At 38.8% G+C, this 22,603-nt stretch overlaps 2 protein-coding genes across 2 annotated transcripts in view; both read left to right on the plus strand.

Moving 5' to 3' along the window:
- The first annotated feature begins 228 nt into the window (after nt 1–228).
- LOC115929298 (uncharacterized protein K02A2.6-like) lies at nt 229–4,392 on the plus strand. The gene is made up of 2 exons (XM_030998013.1): nt 229–439; nt 785–4,392. The coding sequence occupies exons 1-2, from the start codon at nt 229–231 to the stop codon at nt 4,390–4,392; spliced, it is 3,819 nt and encodes a 1,272-aa protein (XP_030853873.1).
- An 8,630-nt stretch (nt 4,393–13,022) lies between these two features.
- Nucleotides 13,023–22,603, plus strand: part of LOC582837 (atrial natriuretic peptide receptor 1-like) — a 30,002-nt gene continuing 20,421 nt past the window's right edge. Inside the window, exons 1-4 of the mRNA XM_030998015.1 lie at nt 13,023–13,626; nt 13,760–13,775; nt 19,076–19,253; nt 21,048–21,203. Coding sequence (XP_030853875.1) covers nt 13,023–13,626; nt 13,760–13,775; nt 19,076–19,253; nt 21,048–21,203 — 954 coding nt within the window. The remainder of the gene's footprint in view (nt 13,627–13,759; nt 13,776–19,075; nt 19,254–21,047; nt 21,204–22,603) is intronic.

Raw genomic sequence — 22,603 nt, forward strand, 5'->3', positions numbered from 1 at the left:
CAGATTATGCAAATGTGACACCTGTGACCTCAGGAGGTCAGATCGCATGTGCGCATGTATATGCAATACGCGTGACTTGATACCCAGTGCGGGGAATAAACACCAGACTATGGTTTATGGAATTCAACTACTTTGTTAGTTTGTTTGCACTTAATATGTGACATTGGCGACGAGGATTAATGTTTCTTGGATGTTGAATCTGTGGCTACGAGCTGGAAAAGTTTCAACATGGCATTCGCTGGAGCGGAATTGTTAGCGCTTCGAGGAGTTCCACACTTCGATCCGACGGGTGGTGCAAGTATTGTCAGCGGCAAGTGGAAAGCTTGGCTTGAAGAGTTCGAGGCCTACGCCGATAGTCGCGGCCTGTTTCTGGACGGATGTACGCCGGCCCAGGAGGCGCAACGGAGAGCACTGTTGCTGTACACTGCGGGGTCCTGTGGTAAGGGAGACTTTCAAAACACTTCCCAATAAAGGAGAGAGGAATGAGTATCAAAAAGCCACAGATGCCCTAAATGCTCATTATGTTGTCAAACCTAATGCTACGTTTCAAAGACATTTGTTCAGGAAAACAAAGCAGGAAGATGGTGAAACGGTTGCCCAATTTGTTACCAAATTACGACAGGTTGCTATTGGATGCAATTTCGTAGCTGGGGATGTAGAAAACCAAATTCTTGACCAAGTAGTTCAGTACTGCAGAGCTGATAAACTTCGCAGGAGAATGCTGGAGAAAGGAGGTGAGCTCAAGTTAAATGATGCATTGTCCATGGCTGCTGCTCTGTTGAAGGTCAATTTAACTCCATGTCATTGAGAGAGAGAGAAAGGCCTAGAGCTGGTGGACAAGTTCAAGTGAACCAAGTATCGTATGAGAATGACAGAAAAAAGAATTTGGAATGCTACCGATGTGGGAACAAAGGACATTTTGGGAAGGATGCATCATGTCCAGCCAAAGGAAAGATCTGTCGGAAATGTGGAGGCCAAAACCACTTTGCGACGATGTGCAAAAGTAAGGCCAAGAGCACAAGTGAGGCGAGAGGAAAATTCAGAGATGGGAAGTCCAGAGATGGGAAGTCCAGAGATGGAAAGAAGTATAAGAATAGAGTTCGCCAAGTGGAAGGTGAACCCGGACATGATAGTGATGATGACAACAGCCGTGGCCGTGATCAGAGGTACTATCAATTTGCTGTGAATGGTGATCATGAGAAAGTCCCAATAATCATTGGAGGTGTCACAGTCCCAGTGATAGTAGATTCGGGAAGTGATTGCAATGTAATAGATCAGATATTGTGGGAGAAACTGAAGAAGGACAAAATCATCTGCAAATCTACTAAGAGTACCAAGAGGCTTTATCCATACACATCACATATACCATTAACGACCATTGGATGTTTCACAGCCACCGTAGAAGTTGGCAAGATGAAGTCGACTGCAGAGTTTGTTGTCATCAAAGAAAAGGGAGAACCTTTACTGAGCAAACGTACGTCTAGAGAGCTGGGAGTGCTCCAGGTGGGAATTGTACATGTAAATGCGGTACAGAGTTATGCAGGTTTAAAGCAGGAGTTTGAAGCAGTCTTCAAAGGAGTTGGGAAGTTGAAGGGCCGACAGGTGCGGTTAGCAGTGGATGAAACGGTGAAGCCAGTGGCCCAGCCTGTGCGAAGGACTCCATTTGGACTGAGAAAAAAGGTCGAGATGAAGATTGCGGAATTGATCGATCTCGACATCATTGAGCCAGTTGAACGCTCCACGCCATGGGTAAGCCCAGTTGTCATAGTTCCAAAGAGAAATGATGAAATCAGACTGTGTATCGATATGCGTAGAGTGAACGAAGCAATCATAAGAGAACGTCACCCCATTCCCACTATTGAGGAAGTCCTACAGGAGCTGTCGATTAGCAAGGTCTTTTCGAAAATAGACCTGAAGTGGGGGTACCACCAACTGGAGTTACATCCGGAGTCTAGAGAGGTGACAACCTTTGTCACTCATTGTGGGTTGTTCCGCTATAAGAGACTGTTGTTCGGAATCAATGCTGCTCCAGAGATTTATCAATATGAGATACACAGAGTGATAGCTGGGATAGAAGGAGCTGCGAACATATCAGATGACATCATTGTGCATGCATCGACCCAGAAAGAGCATGACAAGAGGTTGAAGCAGGTGCTTGGCAGACTGCGGGACGCAGGACTTACTGCAAATGCAGAAAAGTGTAAGTTTGGTGTCTCTGAGTTGGACTTCATGGGGCACAGACTGACTAGCGAGGGACTCAACCCAGGATTGGCCAAGGTGAAAGCAATTGCAGAGGCCCGTGAACCCCAGAATGCAACTGAGATGAGAAGTTTCTTGGGGCTAGTCAACTACTGCGCAAAGTTCATTCCGAACTTTGCTACATTGGCAGATCCACTGAGAAAGCTGACCAGAAAGGACACGCCATTTCAATTTGGTCATGAACAGCGACAAGCGTTTAAGTCGCTAAAGGAAAGCTTGATGAGTGCAGAGACCCTGGGCTACTATGATCTAAATGCACCGACAAAGGTCATAGCGGATGCCAGTCCAGTTGGCTTAGGAGCAGTGCTGGTGCAGGTGCATGCTGATGGCCCGAGGATAGTAGCATATGCCAGCCGCTCGTTAAGTAACGTTGAAAGGAGATATTCTCAGACGGAGAAAGAAGCCCTTGGACTTGTGTGGGCTTGTGAAAGATTCCATGCGTACCTGTATGGAATAGAGTTTGATCTAGTGACTGATCACAAACCGCTTGAAGTCATTTATTCACCGAGATCTAAGCCATGTGCGAGAATAGAGCGGTGGGTTCTGAGGCTTCAACAGTACAAGTACAGGGTAGTCCACATCGCAGGAAAGTCCAACATAGCAGATCCATTGTCAAGATTGCTGAAGGATGATCAACCGAGAGAAACTTCTGTGTTGGAAACAGAAGCAGAGAGCTTTGTGCGTTTTGTGGCAGTCCAGTCAACGCCAGGTGCGGTGACAACGAAGGAAGTCGAAAGAGAATCTGAACATGATCCTGAACTCGAAGTTATCAGAGAGTGTATTCACAGTGGACAATGGGATGATTGTCCATATAAAGCATACATTCCCATCAAGGATGAACTCTGTATAATTGGTCAGTGTGTGCTGAGAGGTAGCAGATTGGTGATTCCACAGGCACAGAGGCCAAAGATGGTGTCATTAGCTCACGAAGGACACCTGGGCATTGTTGGCACCAAACAGAATTTGAGGACCAAGGTATGGTGGCCAGGATGTGAGAAAGATGCAGAGAAATTCGTCAAGACTTGTCATGGTTGCCAAATCACAAGCAGGGGTAATCCACCAGAACCAATTCGAAGTACTATGTTGCCAACAGGACCTTGGGTGGATGTAGCTGTTGATTTCCTAGGACCACTTCCGACAGGAGAATCTATACTTGTGGTAGTTGATTATTATAGCAGATACTACGAGTATGCAATCATGAAATCAACCACTGCAGAGAAGACAGTCAAAGCCCTAGCTGAAATCTTTGGCAGACATGGGTTACCTGTGACGTTATACTCAGACAATGGACCCCAGTTCATCTCAGAAGTTTTCGCAGAGTACATGAACATTACAGGAATTCACCACCATCGGGTGACTCCTAAATGGCCCCAAGCCAACGGCGAGGTCGAAAGACAGAACCAGAGTATAGTGAAAAGGCTTCGAATTGCACAGGCAGAAGGCAAGGATTGGAAGGAGGCCTTGCTGACTTACGTCGCAGTCTACCGGGCTAGTACTCATTCGACAACAGGAAAAAGCCCGGCAGAAGTGTTGTTCGGGAGAAAGATCCGAACTAAACTACCACAAATCCAGGACATTAGTGAGGATCAGGAACTCAGAGACAGGGACCTCCAAATGAAAAGTGGTGCAAAACACTATGCAGATCTGAAGAGGGGAGCCGTACATTCTGACATAGTGCCAGGAGATAAGGTGATAGTAAGACGTGATGAAAGGAGGAAACTAGACACGCCATACTTTAGCCAGCCATACACAGTGACAGCAAGAACAGGAAGTATGGTAACTGTGAAATCACCTGACGGAGTCCTGTATAATAGGAATGTATCAAGTGTAAAAAGATACATGTCCCGAGACACTCATAACGAAGCTGCCAATCCCGAGAGGACAGATGGCAATCCTGAGGCGGTGACCGGTATTCCTGAAGGGTCGGACGATAATCCTGAGGCGGAGACCAGTACTCCTGAGGCGGTGACCAGAGATCCAGACTCAGAGGCAGCGAGCAACACATCAGGCGGTGACCAGAGACATCAAGATGGTGATACCCAAGCAGAGACAACAAACACCAACGTTCCTATGGCAGCTAGTAGACCACAACGCCAGAGAAGATTCCCTAAGCGATATGATGATTTTGTGTGATTCCAGATCAATATGGTGGGGAGGAGCTCTTTGTAAAATAGCGACAGTGATATATGAAACTACATGTGCCAAGGAGAAATGTTTGGAAATCATTGGTTGAAGCCAAGTTATGATTTAAAGGGTGTACGCCTTGCGCTGCCCATATTTGTGAAATCGACATGTTGGAGAAATCACCATGGAAACCAAGCGTACGAGGAAGTTGTGTTATGTGCTAAAATAATAAGTTCTGATATATATGTTTCAATATTACACATACATTAATCAATGTAAAAGGGTGTACGCCGAACGCTGCCCTTATTGTATGTGATAGGTGTTGCGAAAAACACAAGTTTGAGTTGGAGCATCGATCAGTTTTCAAAAATGGATTCAATCATCGAAGAGAGTATTTCCAGAAACTTCAGCTTCAGCTAGTCGTATGAACGCTTGGAGATAACAGATGATTTACACGAACTCAAAACTAGAACTCAAATAGTATCCAGTGAACAGTTGAACTTTTATTTGGACCACAGACTGGATGCATGAAAGATATTGCATGAAAGATATTATATTGCATGTTATGTTTTATGTTGTTCAACAAAGTTGTTTGGAAGATAAAACATTTGGGAAAAGTTTATCGACCAGATAAATTTGTTGTTTGTTAGAAGTTGTTTTTTAAAAAAAAAAAGAAAAAAAAAGGAAGAAACAAAAGCAAATGCACCAAAGCATGTTTATTTCAGTAATTCACATATGGCTGAAACACAAGAACAAAAGAAATATTACAAGAATTTTCAGTGAAACTATAGTATAAAAATAGACCAGGATAAAGTTTCATTCTGGCAAAGGAGGGATGTCATGATAATGAATATGTATCAGATTATGCAAATGTGACACCTGTGACCTCAGGAGGTCAGATCGCATGTGCGCGATGTATATGCAATACGCGTGACTTGATACCCAGTGCGGGGAATAAACACCAGACTATGGTTTATGGAATTCAACTACTTTGTTAGTTTGTTTGCACTTAATATGTGACACCTAGTACTATTTTAAAGGAGGTGGAAAGAAAAAAAGTTTGAAAGTTTTAACAATGATTATTTTTCTAGATTGAGACTTTTTGAACCAAATATGGTGTATATATTCTCATGTGCTTGCTGTAAGCATCCTGTGTTTTCTTTTTTAATTATATATATAAGATGTGTTTCATTGGTTGCCTTTACAATACATGGGTAATCCGTTAAACGATTTGGATCCAGATATATGCATATTTGAACACGGTAATACTTGTTCATGTTATAAACCCAGTGAATTTAACTCTTCTTTTGTAAAAAATGAATATAATTTCAGTTTAATTCATATGAATGCCCGTAGTCTTAATAGAAATTTTGATAGCATTACAAATCTTCTCGATACATTGTCAAATAAATTCTCAATAATTGCCCTTTCCGAAACATGGATTTGTGGTAAACCAGTTACTCCATTTCACTTACACGGTTATACTTTCATACATTCGGATAGGGCTGGTTGTGTTAATAGAGGAGGAGGTGTTGCACTGTTTGTAAAAGATGATATAACATGCACCGTTCGGGATGATATCTTTAACACCTATGATAATTCAACTTGTGAATATTTATTTGTTGACATTACACTAGGACCTACTTTAAAATACACAGTTGGAGTCATTTATAGAAAGCCAAATTCAGATCTTGATGTTTTTTTCAAATTTTATAATGAACTACTACTTCGTGTATCTCGTCGCAGTTTAATTATTACAGGCGATTTTAATATAGATCTTTCAAACTTAACGAACAATAATAGTGCAAATACATTTGTAAATTTAAACTGCTCATTTGGTTTATTAAAGTTGATTACAACTCCCACTCGTATTACAGTTAACTATGCAACATTAATCGACAATATAATTACCAACCTTACTCAATCCAAATGTACGAGCGGAACAATTTGTACTGATGTATTAGATCATTTACCTGTATTCTCCCTTTTCAATATAGATAATTATGAAAGACATAGGAAAACGATTCAAACTTATACTCGGAAAATCTCAAACGAAAATATTGCAGCATTATTAAGTGAATTGTATAGAATAGATTGGACTTTTTTAAACAACCTTCAGGATATAGAACAGATGTACGATACATTTATATCGGTGATAACCACTGCATACAACAAATGTTTACCTTTGGTACCAAATAAGTCTAAGCGATTGAAAATCAGAAAGCCTTGGATAAATAAAAGTTTGATACGGTGTATTCAAAAGAAAAATAAACTTTACAAAAAATTTATACATAATAGGTCTTTTGTAAATGAAAATAAATTCAAATCTTATAGGAATAAAGTGAATAATCTGTTAAGAAAGGCAAAAAAACATTACTTTTGTTTAAAATTTGAAAATTCGAAAAATGATATCAAAGATACATGGAAAACTATCAATACCCTTTTAAATAAATCAAAACCCAAATTACCCACATATATTATGAAGGATGGTAAAATGGTTGAAAATGATCAATCTATTGCAGATGAATTTAATTTGTATTTTATTTCCTCATGTTCTGGGTTCGATGCAAATAATCGCCTTGCTCAAGTTAATACTATTTCTCACACAGATTACCTACATGTCCCAACTTCTTCTTCAATATTTTTTAAGCCTATATCACAAAATGAATTGATTGAAGTGTGTAAATCATTAAGAAATACAAAATCTTGTGGATATGATAACATAGGTTGCAATGTACTCAAACAAATCATTCATGCTATTGTAAAACCATTGGTCTACATTTTTAATATATCACTGTCAACTGGTACGTTTCCAAGCAAACTTAAAATTGCTAAGATTATTCCCGTTTTTAAAAAAGACGACCGTCATTCATTAAAAAATTATCGACCAATATCTTTGTTACCTTGTATATCTAAATTACTAGAAAAATGTGTTTATAATCGATTGTATAGTTTTCTTTCTAAACATAATATACTTACTGATTGTCAATTTGGATTTCGACGTAATCATTCCACAACCCATGCTTTAATTGATTTGCAGGATAAAGTGACTTTAGCAATGGAAAAAAATAATTTTTGAATTGGAATATTTATGGATTTATCAAAAGCATTTGATATAGTTGATCATTCAATTCTCTTGTCCAAATTGAACTTTTATGGTGTACGTGGAAACCCTCTTAATTTTTTAAAAAGTTATTTATGCAATCGACGTCAATTTACTATGTATAATAATAATGCTTCTGATTTTGCAGACATAACACACGGAGTTCCTCAGGGATCTATACTTGGCCCTTTGCTTTTTTTGATATATATTAATGACTTAATTCAATCTTCTCATATCATGCAGTATATTATGTATGCAGATGACACAACTCTTATTTTTTCACAACCTGATTTAAATAATGTAGAGCACGAGGTCAACAAAGAATTAGACAAGGTATCAACTTGGTTCAAAGCTAATAAATTGATAGTAAATCTTTCTAAAACAAACTTTTGTATATTTCACAATAAGAGTAAAAATGTGTCCAATGTACTAGATAAGGTAACTTTAAGTATTGATACTACATCTATATCAAAATTAAATGTTGTAAATTTCCTTGGAGTATCCGTAGATAACAACCTTCGTTGGGATCCCACATCGATAATGTTATAAGCAAGGTATCAAAATCTATTGGTGTTTTATATAAATTAAAATTTCATGTACCATTTCCCATTTTATTTACTTTGTACAACTCACTTATATTACCTTATCTTACATATTGTATAAGTATTTGGGGAAATTCGTGTCATGGAAAAATTAATACCCTCTTCAAATTACAAAAGAAGGCTCTACGTATTTGTACAGGTAGTGATTGTTATGCCCACTCTGCTCCTTTATTTCTTCGTTTAAAAACCCTAAATGTTTTTGATTTGTTCAAATACCATACTGCACTAATTGGTTTTTATTTTTTTCAAAATATACTTCCAAAAAGAATATCCTCCATATTTTCGATCAATAACCAAATTCATACTCACAATACTCGGCTTTGTAACACGTTTCATTTATGGAAAGTAAAAAGTTCATTTTCTAAAAAATCTGTAAGAAATACTTTGCCAAACATATGGAACACTCTACCTCAAGTCCTCCGCTTTTATAAAAACAGTCCAATATTTAAAACAAAAATGAAACAGAGCTTTTATTCTGAGTACCGTTAAATTTACCTTCCAAACCTTTTTGCCCCCCCCCGCCTCCAATCTTAGATTATTTCATACATATGTTTGTTGTTTTTTGTCTTTATATTGTGTTTATTGCTGTATTTTGTGATATCTCGAACTCATATATGCTCAATAATATAAATAATATAAATTATAATATTCGGGGAACTTTTTATACAAAGCCACCATGGGCTTTTCCTATGTTCTCCAATTTCATTTGAAACTATTGTAACAACTGACCATTCCTTGTATGTATATATACTTGTATGTTTATTTGCATTTGCTGTGTTTTTTATGGAAATGATATAAATAAACGAACTTGAACTTGAACTTGAACAAAGTGCCTGGTGATATCCAAGAAGAGCAGTCCAAAATGTAACTTGAAACTGAAAGAACAGACTATTAAACAAGTCTCCTCATTTAACTACCTCGGCAGCATGATTACCGAGGATGCCAGATGCGAGACAGAGATCAAGAGAAGGATAGCTCTCGCTAAATCTGCATTTTCAAAGTTAGGCAAAATTCTGACAAATCGAACAATGTGTATGAAGACCAGAACAAGGGTATTGAATTGTTACATCTACCCAGTACTTATGTATGGTAGTGAAACATGGACTTAAGCCTCTGATACTAAAAAGCGTTTGGAAAGTTGCGAAATGTGATTTCTAAGAAGAATGATGAAAATCCCTTGGACTGACAAAGTTAGTAATAAGGAAGTTCTTACACGAGCTGGAGTGCAAAGGAAAATGATACGTGAGATGTTGATTAGGCAGTTGAAGTTCATGGGTCACATTACACGTAAAGAAGGCCTAGAGAATTTTGCTTTGACGGGGAAAATTGTGGGAAGAAGGAGTAGGGGAAGAAGGAGGATACTTTAGATGGACAGTCTGCAGAAATTGTTGGAAGAGAGAGGAGTGAAAGAACTGGGAGTGGTACTAATACAGAAGGCTAGGAGCCGAGGGTTGTGGAACAGCATGATCGCCAAAGTCAAACGATATGGCACTTATGCCTCTGTCACATATACACTCCGGGGCCCGTACGGCGAGTAAAAACAGACATTTTGGGAATTTCCGGCCGGTGTCCGGCCGGCTGCCGTCAAGTTCCTACGGGCGCCGGGACAGTTTTCTAAGCCGTACGGGCGCCGTGGTGCTGAGTCGGCTGCTCCCAATTCTCCCGGCGTTTTTATCTGACCGTTAGCCCGTAGAAAGCCCGTAAAGGGCCCGTGGGGCACCTTACGGGTCCCGTGCGGGCTCCGGACGGTGCCCGGACGGGCCCCTCACGATTTTGGGGGTCAATTTTCATGAAAAATCTTTACGGGCGCCTTGCGGTGCTCAAGGGTTCCGTACGTGTACCCTACGGCGCCCTCACGGGCCCCTCAAGAGCCCCGGGTGATATGCACAACAATAGGCGTCTGCCGTCCGGGGGCCATTTAAAATGAATATTGCCCGTGCGGGTCCCTCACGGCGGCATCTCGAAATGTACAACGCAGTTTTAAATACAGGAGATGCGGATACCAGAGGACACCTACAGAGTGAGTCAGAAAAAATGTTCCACTTTTTAAAAGTTGTATTGTTTGAAGTATGAATATTTAATCATGAGTTTCATGATATGTCTTGATAGAGTTATCCTCCAAGTACATTTAGGTACCATTTTCATTTGAACCTCTGCATGCATGACTGAACATCAGACAATCTTTACAAGACTGCTAGATCGATCTCACTTGAGCCAAGTTGCTGGGTGAGGAATAAAAAAATGTTTTGAACAAAGACAGCCAGTTTTTTTCAATTATCCAATTAGCCAGACAGACAAAAATACACAAACACACGCACACGCACACTCTCACACACACACACACACACATACGCACACACACACACATACGCACACACAACGCACACGATGACAATTGTTTCATACTTACCCCTTTTGTGATTGAGCATTGATTTTTATCAAGATCACTGAATGTTTAAGTGGCATAACCATAAAAATCTTTCCCTTTTGTACACATTCACTACCACCATCATGTCATCATCATCATCATTGCCATCATCTTAATCTTCATCGTCATCATTATCATCATCATCATCATCATCATGAAGCACAACATCTGCCAATACGCACCAATTAGAGGACAGTGGCCACTCAACTTATCGTACGATAACAAGAATTCCCGACAAAAAGTAACAGTTTGCAATTGGGTGGGCCTTGTCGGGAATGGAATGCTCATTTATGTGCGTGTGCATGTGTGCGTGTGTGTGGGTGCATGTGCGTGTACGCGTGTCTGACTGCCTTTGTTCAATGCACTGTTTTATTCCTCTCCAGTAACTTGGCGCAAGTGAGATCTGGCAGTCTTGTAAAGATTGTCTGATATTCAATTTCAATTTAGTATTGTCCATTTCTGGATATTTTATTCAGTGATGCATGCAGAGATTCAAATGAAAATGGTACCTAAATGTATTAGGAGGATCGTGCTCTATCAAGATATATCATGAAACCCATGATTAAATATTCATACTTCAAACAATACAACTTTTAAAAAGTGGGACAATTTTTCTGACTCGCTCTGTAGTTCAGTGCACCGCACGGCACCCGGCCGGGCGCCTTGAGGACCCTGGCCGGCCCCCGGCAGGGCACCTTCCGGGACCCATCGGTACACCTGGTCATCGGACGGAGCCCGTAAGGTTGCCGGTCGGCACTCGGTCGGCACCCTGCCGGCACCCTTACGGGCGCCTTGCATTTCACTCGACCAATTTTCTCCGGGCACCTCCCGGGCGCCGCAGAATATGTGACCACACCTGCCGTAGAAATGAAAATCGGACGGTTCCCGTACGGTCTCTAAATCCACGGCAAGCCGCCGGGTAGGGAAAATCGTACGGGGCCCGGTTTATATGTGACTTAGGCATTAGAGAGAGAGAGAAGTAATATTTTTATGCCATTGCTTTTCATTTTCTCATGTTTCATCTATATGTATAAAATATGCCATTGTCATTAAATGGAATCCAGTCTTGTCACTGTTTAGACTTTTTACCATGTATATAATTATGAATACATAAATAAAATAAAAACTCTTTAAAGGCCGACTGTCCTAGTTCGGCCAGAAGGGATTAGACCACACAGCGAGGTCACTGACAGGTGGCTATCTCATTAACTCAGCTCTCAATTAACCTAAGAAAAAGGGGATCATGGGGGACCAACATGCAGGCATCGATTGGGCAGTTTTCTATATAGAGGGAGCAAGTAGCTACAAGTAGGACAGTGTGGCTTTAAATTCATAAAGATTATTGTTTATATACATACATCGCATAGCCACGTGAATATGTGATGGCAGTGTGAGCAGTTCTTTGTTTCTTACATGATATGTCATCATGAATTTGATTTTCTTTTGCTAAGAATACACTTTCCTTATGCCTGCGCAAAATGCATATTGAGAAAAAGGCCTGTACGATTTTTAAAGTCCTATATGTAAATAAACTGTTTACAAATATAAATAAAATATAAAGTATGTATTACATACTTTACTAAAGGGATAATTTCATCTTTGAAATAAATTTCCCCCTGATTATACAACCCAGGAATAAAATGATTTAAAAAAAAAAAATGAAATTGATAATGGATTAGTGTTTTACCTGAGTGCTGATAAAGCAATAGTAGGCCTATGCTTTTAAGGAAGCAACCGGGGAACCGACGGCTTTAAGCACTCTCCAAGGTACTTGGTAATAAGCACTAATGTCTGCAAGGGCACTAGCACACTGACTTGATTTATTGAACGCCGGAAGCTCTGGGCTACGAGACCACTGCTTTACCAATGAGCCATCGCACCTCCAGTTACCATGGTTACAGCTACTTTCACGGTAACATCTTGTGATGATATTTATACCTTCCACACAAAAAACGCCTTTAAAGGTAAGCAAAGATGTTTAGAGCAATCAAAATTCACCTCTAACTCAAAAGAAGATGGATTTGTAAAATTTAATCGAAGGGTCTGTCAAAGTAACACGAGGTCGAACTCAGTATGAAAAGGCATTGATCACGTTGATTGCGTTCGGCAACGTCGGCGGCGCGCGACCCTGATCAAAATAACTTGGCTGTTTCTACATCATCTACTGAACTCATCGATCTGCTACAACAAAACGTAATACACCGGTCACACCACTAAACCGTCTCCCAGCCGACCAAAACACTTTCCGATAGTGTCATATTTTGGTTCGGTCTGTCATCTGTCTGCTATCGATCTTGGTGTGACTAATGTGTATGCACACGACACCGGCGTTCGTGATTTTGCAACGTGCGCGCGCATATCAAACAAAGTGAGATATGAGAATATAGTGACACTGATCCGTTTTGATATGTCTTGATGTTATTGTCTGCAGTTACAGTGTGCTGTGTATCTGGCAATGAAATAATTTTCAAGACATATTTCCTGGTTTTAATTTCGACGTTCAACAATGACTGCGATTCTACTAGCCCTTCTTCTCACTGGCCCTCCACACAATCTCAATGAAATCCATTTGCGCCCCGCCATCGACATCGCCTTCGAGAAGGTGAACAACGGGGCGGCGCGAGGTCTCTACCTCAACTTCTCGATGTCTTACGTCTTTCGCGAGACAGGACCGGATTGTGGACGGCCGGTCATGGAGGCTCCAGCGGTCGCCGCCGAGCTCTACCGTCGCTACTCGCTGGACGGCATCCTCGGCTCGCCGTGCAGCTACGAAACTGTGGGAATCGCCGACCTCGCCGCCTATTGGAACCTCCCCGTCGTGACTGGCGTCTCGACATCGGCCGTCCTCGACGACAAAAGCCGATATCGAACCCTCACTCGCACGTCTTTCAAAACTGGAGTGCTTGCGAAAGCTGTCGTGGCGTTTTTCGAGGAATACGAATGGCGTCAATTCGCGTTGGTCTGGCAGTATCCGGGCTACTCGTCCCTCATTGCAATCGCCATGAAAGAATTGATGGAGACCCAAGAAAACGTCACCATGTACGAATTCGATCTCAGAGATTATGGGTCGATAAAAGATGCATTAGACGCTGCCGCAGCTGTGTCAAGAAGTAAGTTTTTGATAGATTAAAGCCTTGATTTCCTATACTATAGTATAATTCTGCCATTTATTTTCATATTTCTCTTTTAAATCTCTTTCTCCATTCCTTGTATGTCTTTTCTATATGTTTCTCTCCATTCCAGGCTCTCTATTCACAATGTGCGTCTCTTATCAGTATTGTTTTTATTATTATTATTATCATTATTATTATTATTGCCATCACCATTAGTATTAATTTCACTCTCTCACACTCTCTTAATTTTTTCCACCCCATCTCTCTCTCTCTCTCTCTCTCTCTTTTTCTATCTCTCTAATTGTAATTCTGGCACTCATTCTGTATCTCTCATCGGTATGTCTCTGTCCCACTCCCACCCCTTCCTCTGTCCATACCTCCCCCCTCTCTCTCTCTCTCTCTCTCTCTCCATCTCTCCCTTCTCTCTCTCTCTCTCTCTCTCTCTCACCGAAATGGGCATGGGCAATTTTTAATTGTTGTGTTATCAGTCGACTGTTGTGTGACCTGAATAATACATTTGTAATTATCGATAAGCGAGTGTGTTAATCGTTAGGTAGAATGAAAGTTCTTTCATTACCAGTTTTAGGAATATCAAACTTTGCTAGAAATTCCCAAGCGTTTTATGAATTTTCCTTCCGTAAACGTAAATGATATCCCACACTTTTTTCCTCCGTGAGAGCAACACCGATGCATTATTAGGCCTGCATAAACCTACTGCATTTCCTGCTACAGGTGAAACTAATTTTATGCATTAGATCAGGGTACATAAATCCGCCGGCATGTATAACATGGTCGGTGACGATATAAATCACGGTACTTGTCGACGGCGTAGAGCCAGCTTATGGGAAAGCCGGAGTGCTCCTTTTCCCACCCCGCCTAGGAAAAAAAAATCAAGAGAACTTCTAATGGAGTTTACAGCATGGAGGGTTGGGCAGATACTTTAAGCATACGTCGGTATAGAATGGTTCCACCCCCCCCCCTCTTAAAATCATTTTCTGAATACGCCTCGTTCATCGCCATGGCAAAAACTATAAAGCCCTGTGACTATTACCATACAGTACAGAAGTATAATCAAATGTTCTACTAGTTACCTTCTCTTAAGGCATAAATAGTCATTTATAGATGAAATGCCTTTAAGTTCAATCAAACAAACAACTTTTTCTAGGTACGATTTGTTGTGTTTTTTTATTAAACGTACAGTAGTCTCTATGTGAGAAGATTCAGGTAAGCAATGATCCTCTTTACCCTCTTCAGGATATTAAAGAGCATTCCGCTTTTGTGATTTCAGTATGCATTTCGTTACGCATTTCGGGGCTAGAATATCATATTTCAATCTCTGCGCCGTGTGGTAGAGAAACGTACCGCCGCGCCGTAGTGAAAGCACTATGAACATGACTGACAAAGAAAGCGGACAAAATATACAGTTCCTCATGTAGACAAAGGAACATCCCTTCACTGCTATTATGTAAAAATGTGTAGAACAGGTGTCACATGCATATTCACCTTTTTACATATTAGCAGTGAAGGGATGTTCCTTTATCTACCTGAGGAACTGTATATTTTGTCCGCTTTCTTTGTCCGTTATGTTCATAGTGAAGGATCCCCACTCCTGACATCTGTTATCTGTTATCTCTGATATACCGATCAATTACATTGTCAACATTGGCTTATTATGTCCTACTTGCAGGGGTAACATTATTTGCTTTCGTGCTTCTATACGCTTACAGGTGATCAAGGTAAAAAAAAAAATAGGTGAAATAATGATGATCAGTTTTGGTATTTGGATCTATGTCGTATACAAAATTATCCAAAATATGCCTCTTTTTTAAAAGAAGGAGTTTTCGACAAAGATTTTTTATAATTTGTTATACAACGATAGGGTAACTTTGGACCCTTTTAATTATCGCAAAACATGATTGTAGTTTCGTTATAATGTATATTAGATTGGCTGACGTTATAACCATGCTATATCAATAATTCATAATGATTTTCGCAAACATTTCTCACGGACACCATAACTAGCAGACAATTATAATGGTGATGAAGGTTGGATTGGCAGTCATTAAAATTTGATAAAGATGGTAATCATAAATGAATAAGCAATTGGGCAGTAACCTTGCTTGGTTTCTATTAATGAAAGAGACAATATTGGTGTATATCACGATTATGACAGGTTTTCATTTAATCGTGCCTATACTTGATGGAAAGTACGGGGAGAAAAGGGTGTTCAATTTATTAAATGAAAGCTGATAATGGGGGGTTTTGCACAAAAGAAAAAGAGAGAAAATATCGCTAAGGGCTGCTAGTTTATAAATTATGAAACTGGAACATAATAGTCACGAATATTTGAATTATGTCGACGTGGATGAAGAAGGGTGGATCCAGAATGTTGTAAAGAGGTTTTGGGGGTAATCTTAGAGAGGAAAAGCCACAATGAGAGGGGATAAATATTTGTAGTGTACTTAAGGAACTTGCCAGATGGTTTTTCAAAAAGGGGGTCATTGGCCGGTTTTGCTCCCCTTCCAACCCCCCCCCCCCCCCCAATTCGACACAATCAATATCATAATTAAGGTTGGTCTTATCTACTCAGATGGCGCTCAAAGTGCTTACAATAAAACATAACAAAACATACTCAGGAGAAATCTTGTTTTCTCTCTTAAAGTCATCAACAGTCTCGCTAACTTTAAGTGATTGGGAGAGTCTGATTCACAACCGGGAAGCATGATCTTTGCGTTTTAATGTAAAGTAAAGTAGCTAATTCTTTAGATGAACAGAGACTAGAGTGAAACGGCTTGTCGTGGCGGTTGCCTTGAAAAGAAATTATTGTGGTGAGGAGGAAAAGGGTATGAAAGTGCTCGTGAACTCGAAGGCACTGTCCTTAATCGATGGGGTGACTGTGAGTGAATGGTTTTTGGAAGGATGATCCGAATAACTTATTCAATACATCTTTTTTTGTCAAAGAAGATTCACAGATAAATAGCAGCGAAGGCTAAATCTTCATAAATTAAGTATAACAATATCCATAGCAGGGTGACAAATATGACCCAGATAAATATTGGCCAGTTTTGTTATTACAATGTATTTGTAAGGTTCTCGAAAGAATAGTACAGAAACACCTGATTCAACATCTAAATGTAAACGATATTGTATCTTCACACCAATCTGGTTTCAGAAGAAAAAACATCCATTGTGTACTGCGCTTGTCAAAGTGACTAACGACTGGTTAAACACAGGGTCGTCGGTCTTTGTTGATCTACAAAAAGCCTTCGATTTGGTGGATACTGAAATACTTTTGAAAAAGCTCTTACTAATAAGTGTCACATGTGAATCGCTACAGTAGTTTAGGAGCTATTTGGTTGATCGAAAGACAGTGACTTGTATTATGATGTAGTTTCTGAAGCAGTATGATTGACCGGTGGGGTGCCTCAGGGTTCTCTACTGGGCCCATCATTGTTCGTCATAGCTATTAATGATATGCCTCATTCTTTAAAAAATACAAAATACATCTATATGCGGATGACACTGTGTTATATTACTCACATACCAATCCGTCTGTTGTACAGTGAGTTCTGAACACGGTGCTAACTAGATTACATACATGGATATCTCGGCATAAAATGAATATTAACTATAACAAGACTGTGGGTATGTTAATTACAACATAAAAAATGATGGGAAAAACACGATAAATTAGTTTTGAAAGTTCGGGGGACAAAATACCTAAATGTTATCATCGATATAGAATTGAAATGGAACATTCATATTGAAAACATGTGGTACAAAATTTGAAAAAATGGTTGGATTTCTTGGGCGGTTGAGACATGTAAATGAAATAAATTTGAAAATCATACATCAATCTGTTATTCTATCGTATTGTGGGTATGCAAACAAAGTTTCGTCGTTATCTTTTGATCTTCTGATCAGTTACAGAATCTCCAGAAAAGAGCGGGGAGAATCGTTTTGAATATAAATCGGCATTATGTATAATGTATTGTTTTACTGTACTATTTATGGTCCCAATGAAAGACCAGCGGCATCATTAGGATACCGCTGAATTTGGGCTATCCAGCCGTTTATTTTATCTTGCAATTCATTATTCTATTCGTTATTGTTTTACTGAATGCATGTTGTCTTTTTATACGTAAATAAAACAAGCAAACAAACAAACAAGCATCTTATATTGACATGGTTGACATGGTATTTATGCTGAATATAATACGAGATGCATAAAGTGCTTTTGCAAGTTATTTTGTCCGCATTAGAAGGATTTTTAAGCATTTTTTTTGCAAATTATCCCATTAGAATGTAGTTCACGGTCGAAGTAGCGATGAATAGAATAGTAGATTCGAAGAGTCGTATCGATCTGATGGATAATGACCTATCACATTTCTTTAGAATGGCAGACAACCGCTAATAATCATTACTGCTATCCCGTCGCAAAACAAAAGATGTTTATCAAAAAACCCTGTACACGAATGAACACAACAGACTGAATCAGCAGTTGATTGACAAGACATTTCATGATAAATAAGAAATGAAGGTCATGAATAGATGTCGTTGACAACGAAATCTTGACCTAGGTGATATGAGGAAAATGAAAGAACCGCGGATTTGGTGTAAAATTCAACAATATGTTTCGAAGACCAATGAAATCCGCATCTAACAAACAATCCCATGGAAAGAGCTTTTTTCCATCTAGTTACATGCCAAAATCCATTGTTGCTGTCTTCTTTTCACCCTTCTGATGAGGTGATCACATTGCCCTAGATAACTCGATGGGTTTTACAGTTTTGTAAAAAATTATCTCTATCTGCCCATGCGCAGATAGTATCTCGGAACTGGCTTATTGAACTATGAGAGGCTTAAAACGGGCTAAAAAAATGAAAAAAGACATGTAGAATAATTTTTGACGGAGGTTCCGATATTTCTGATAAATCATCAATAATTCTGGAATCTAGCTTAAAAAATGACGACTCTGAACTCTAAAAAAGGCCCAGTTTCGGAGCTGTATTGCGCAACTGTTTATGACGTCACTGCAGGAGCCTCTCCGGTGAAAAGGAAGGTGATTTAGGCATCAAATATTGTTTAAAGGCAACCTATGATATTAATGAAAAAAAAAAATTATCCGAAAAATAATATATACTTGCTAATCCCAGTACATTTCATTTATGAATTGCAATGAGATTGTAAGATCCTTAGTTGTAGGTCAAATCGGACATGCCCGCAATGACGTCAAATGCGTCATCAAGGCAACGTGACCGTATTACCTTTTTTCGAGGGGCGTAGCCTAGCAAGCGTGAGAACTGTGAAAAAATGGATGGTTATTATCATTTTTTGGTCAATACAGAGATTTTCTGAAAAACCAGAGGCTGGGATATTAATAAGTAGAGGTGTATTCATGTTTGAAAAGGCTATGTTAGTTGGGTTAGAGTTGCCCTTTAATCAGGATTAATGCCCTTCTTTTTTCTTTGACTGCAGTCATCATCCTATCGGCCCAGGGTGAACTGGTTCGTGAGGCCATGCTACACGCTTTCGACACCGGACTCGTTGACGGCGAATACGCCTTCGTCAGCATCGAGCCGTTCAGCAACACTCTGGTGTTTGGAGATGATAACTGGAAACAAGTAAGCTGTCAGAAATTAAACAAATTACACGATCGCAAAGACCTTAAGGAAAAAGTAGGGCCGTGTGACGTCATAATTGCCAAGTTGTCAAGGTTGCTGGCTCCAATCTTGTGCTAAATAATGGTGTGGTGATCACACCAGCTCCAAACCCTAAATGTGCCCTATAATACATAAGATTTATAAGGCGCCAAATCCACTTGACAGTCAAATGCTCAAGGCGCAATTTGTGCAAAAGATGAAATACGTGCATGATACTTTTATACAGAGTGCAATAGGAAAGGTACAGACATGAAAGGTTATGGTAATTAATTATAAGCTAAATTAAACAGATATTTCTTAAGATTGTTATTTAACACTTAAGCAGAGGTGCTATTCTTTATCCATCGAGGGAGAGTATTCCATAACGAAGGCCCAGCATGAGCGAAGGTTCGCTCCCCAACTTTGTTTTAACCCTAGGAGTAACAAGACAGTAAGCCAGAGCTTTGAGAACGTAGGCTTTCGTCATCCTGCCATGTCCCCATTTCTCTCCTGGATATGGAGTGGCAAAAATTAATGTAGATTAACGCCTTGCCAAAGGACATTAGAGCCGTGTTGGGGATCAAACCCACGACCCTTGCATTTCCAGTCAAATGTTCAAACACTGGACTCCGACACCTCTTTCACTGTAAAAAAGAATTTGTTCATTGGTAATTTTTACGTATTTTTTCCATGTAGAATTTACTTGAAAACATTAGTTTTGCCACTTACGCACTAAATTTAATTCTTGCTAACGCAAACTTTCAATTTAGTAGAACATACGTGGATTATTTAAGTAAAATCAAATACTTAAGAACTTTAAGTAATTTCAGCTTGTATTAATTTAGTAATTTTAACTCAAAATCAGAAATTATACGTATTACTCAAACAATTTATGTTGATTATTCTTATCTTTTTAAAGTAAGGACCGATGCAGTGCGTAATAGAAATATTTACATAATTTATGAATATTCATTGAGACCAAATTAAACTCTTTTTAAAATAAAACAATTCTTTTTTGTGGTTGAATGAAAATTTAAGGACTTTAAAACATTTACTAATTCATTTAACATGGCTAAGCAAAGACAAGACAATTTTTAATTGTTACCCAGTTCAAAACAAATCAAAACTTTATATTTCAGGAAATTGTCAACCAATATTCCTTTTAAGATGCTACGATCAAGTATATATAAAATTTGGAGCCTTTCAATATGTGTCGAATTGAAGCGTATGTAATAGTTTGTGATGGTGGTAGATATATATATATATATATATACGGTTAAATCTTAAATAGAAGTAGTGAATGATTAGAGGATGTTTCTTGTTAGATTAGATGAGTACCAAATCGTGCAATATGTAATCCTATTATAGCTTTTTTTTAATTATCTAAAATGATTACAATACTTAAATTATTTACGTTAATGTAACTCGATTTAACTGAGTAAAAAATTATTCAGCAAAATAAGTAAATTCTACTTAAGATGCCGTAGGTAATATTTACTTAATAAAAATAAGGCAATTCTTTTCCTCAATTTTAATGAGTTATTTCGACTATTATTTTTTTACAGTGTTGATGTGTAATGACCTGTTCAGAACGATAATTATGCTATCATTGTCATTATTTCAATCATTACATCAAACTTTTTTGTCTTTAGAATGACGGTCGTGATGATGACGCGAAGAAGGCCTACGAATCCGATGTATAATGACCTATTCAGAACGATAATTATCTTATTGTCATTATTTTAATGATTACATCAAACTTTTTTTTGTCTTTAGAATGACGGTCGGGATGATGACGCGAAGAAGGCCTACGAATCCCTACTAATATTTCGTCTCTTCAAACCGCAAACTGATGAATACAGAGCGTTCCAAAGGGAGCTTGAACGACGAGAGATCCTGGACTACAACTGGACAAGACCTGATCCGGACCATGTATGTATAATGTGTAGGGACTAGTCCCAACTTAGGGGACCGTGAGACCGTTTCGTAAACCCCCTGGAACACTCGTTCAAAAATGAACATCAGTCAATGGCAGCAGGATATGTTCCACCAATACAATATTTTTTACTAGATGATCTGATTCGGGACTCATCAACTATTACTCTGCTAAAAATATTAACAAATTGAGTTTCCAAGTTTGATTTGTTTTGATGTTTATTCATTCCATTTAAATCAAAATATTTATATTTACAATCTTGTAACTTTAGATGTATGATAATGACATGGTGTACACAGAAAGAAAAAAAAAATGGGTCGTCTTAAGCATAAGCTTAAACAGACCGCCCTCTCGAAAATGAAAATAACAATACAGTGATGCATACAAATTAGGTTAATTAGGAAAGAAGAAACTAGATAGAAAAAGAGCATAGGAATAGAAGGAACAGAGAGAAGCGAAGAGGGAGAGGAAGGTACATTCGTGATGATATCAGGAGGAATACATTTTATATATCAAGTCAAGTTAAAAATGAAATTTTAAATGATTATTCCCCCCTACTGTAAGAATAACAATATATAAAGATGTGAAGTACACGTTTATTCTAAGCTTGTCTATGGTTCTGACAAAGGGAGGACGAGGGAGTACAAATCTGAAGAAAATTACATGGATATATACATGTATATATATATTATATTATATTCTTAAATCAAGAAGAAAATGGGTCAATTCTCTGTCGCATGCGAACTATGGCCTTGAGTTTCCTTCCTATTATTACAAATAGAAAGGCTTTGATAGTTTCCTGTAAACATGTAGGTACTTAATTACCAAAATTAATAATTTTAACTTGTACCATATCTGTTATCTGCAACCTTAAACTTCGTAAAAAGAGGGGGAAAGGGCGAAAATTTCCGTTATTGTGTTTTAGTATCAAAAGAACTCTCGTTCATTTCCTGCCTTTATACGATATTGCAAGTTTTCAAAGTGAAAAGATTAGCGGGGCCTTTATATAGCCTGAAATCCGGAGCGGAGAAAGAAGCATTCTGAAAAGTGACTGACGGGGCACAAAGCCGAAGGTTATTTTCAAAAGCTCATCTACGTCACATGTCTGAATGGACGTTCAAATATCTGGTTAATCATAAAGTATTGAAAACCAAGGCAATATTTTAATCCAGCCAAATCACAAGCAGTGTATTGAAGGTTGCTTCTAAAAAATGAAATGTCTTGTAATCTAACTTTTTTCTTTCTTTCTATGCGTCACCGAAGCTTTGGCACGACCTATCACTTTCCATAAAGTATTTGGTATAACGGAAATTGCGCTGTAACGTTTTTTTTTTTATTAAAAAAAAAATATCTTTTGTTATTTTTTAGACGGGCGGAAGACCCCAGTGATAGATTT

Source organism: Strongylocentrotus purpuratus, unplaced genomic scaffold, assembly GCF_000002235.5.
Source record: "Strongylocentrotus purpuratus isolate Spur 01 unplaced genomic scaffold, Spur_5.0 spur5_scaffold_4, whole genome shotgun sequence".
NCBI lineage: Eukaryota > Metazoa > Echinodermata > Echinoidea > Camarodonta > Strongylocentrotidae > Strongylocentrotus > Strongylocentrotus purpuratus.

Coding starts and splice junctions, on each gene's coding strand:
- LOC115929298 (XM_030998013.1), top strand. CDS start 229: ATGGCATTCGCTGGAGCGGAATTGTTAGCGCTTCGAGGAGTTCCACAC. Junction 440..784: donor GTACACTGCGGGGTCCTGTG/GTAAGGGAGACT, acceptor GCTCTGTTGAAG/GTCAATTTAACTCCATGTCA.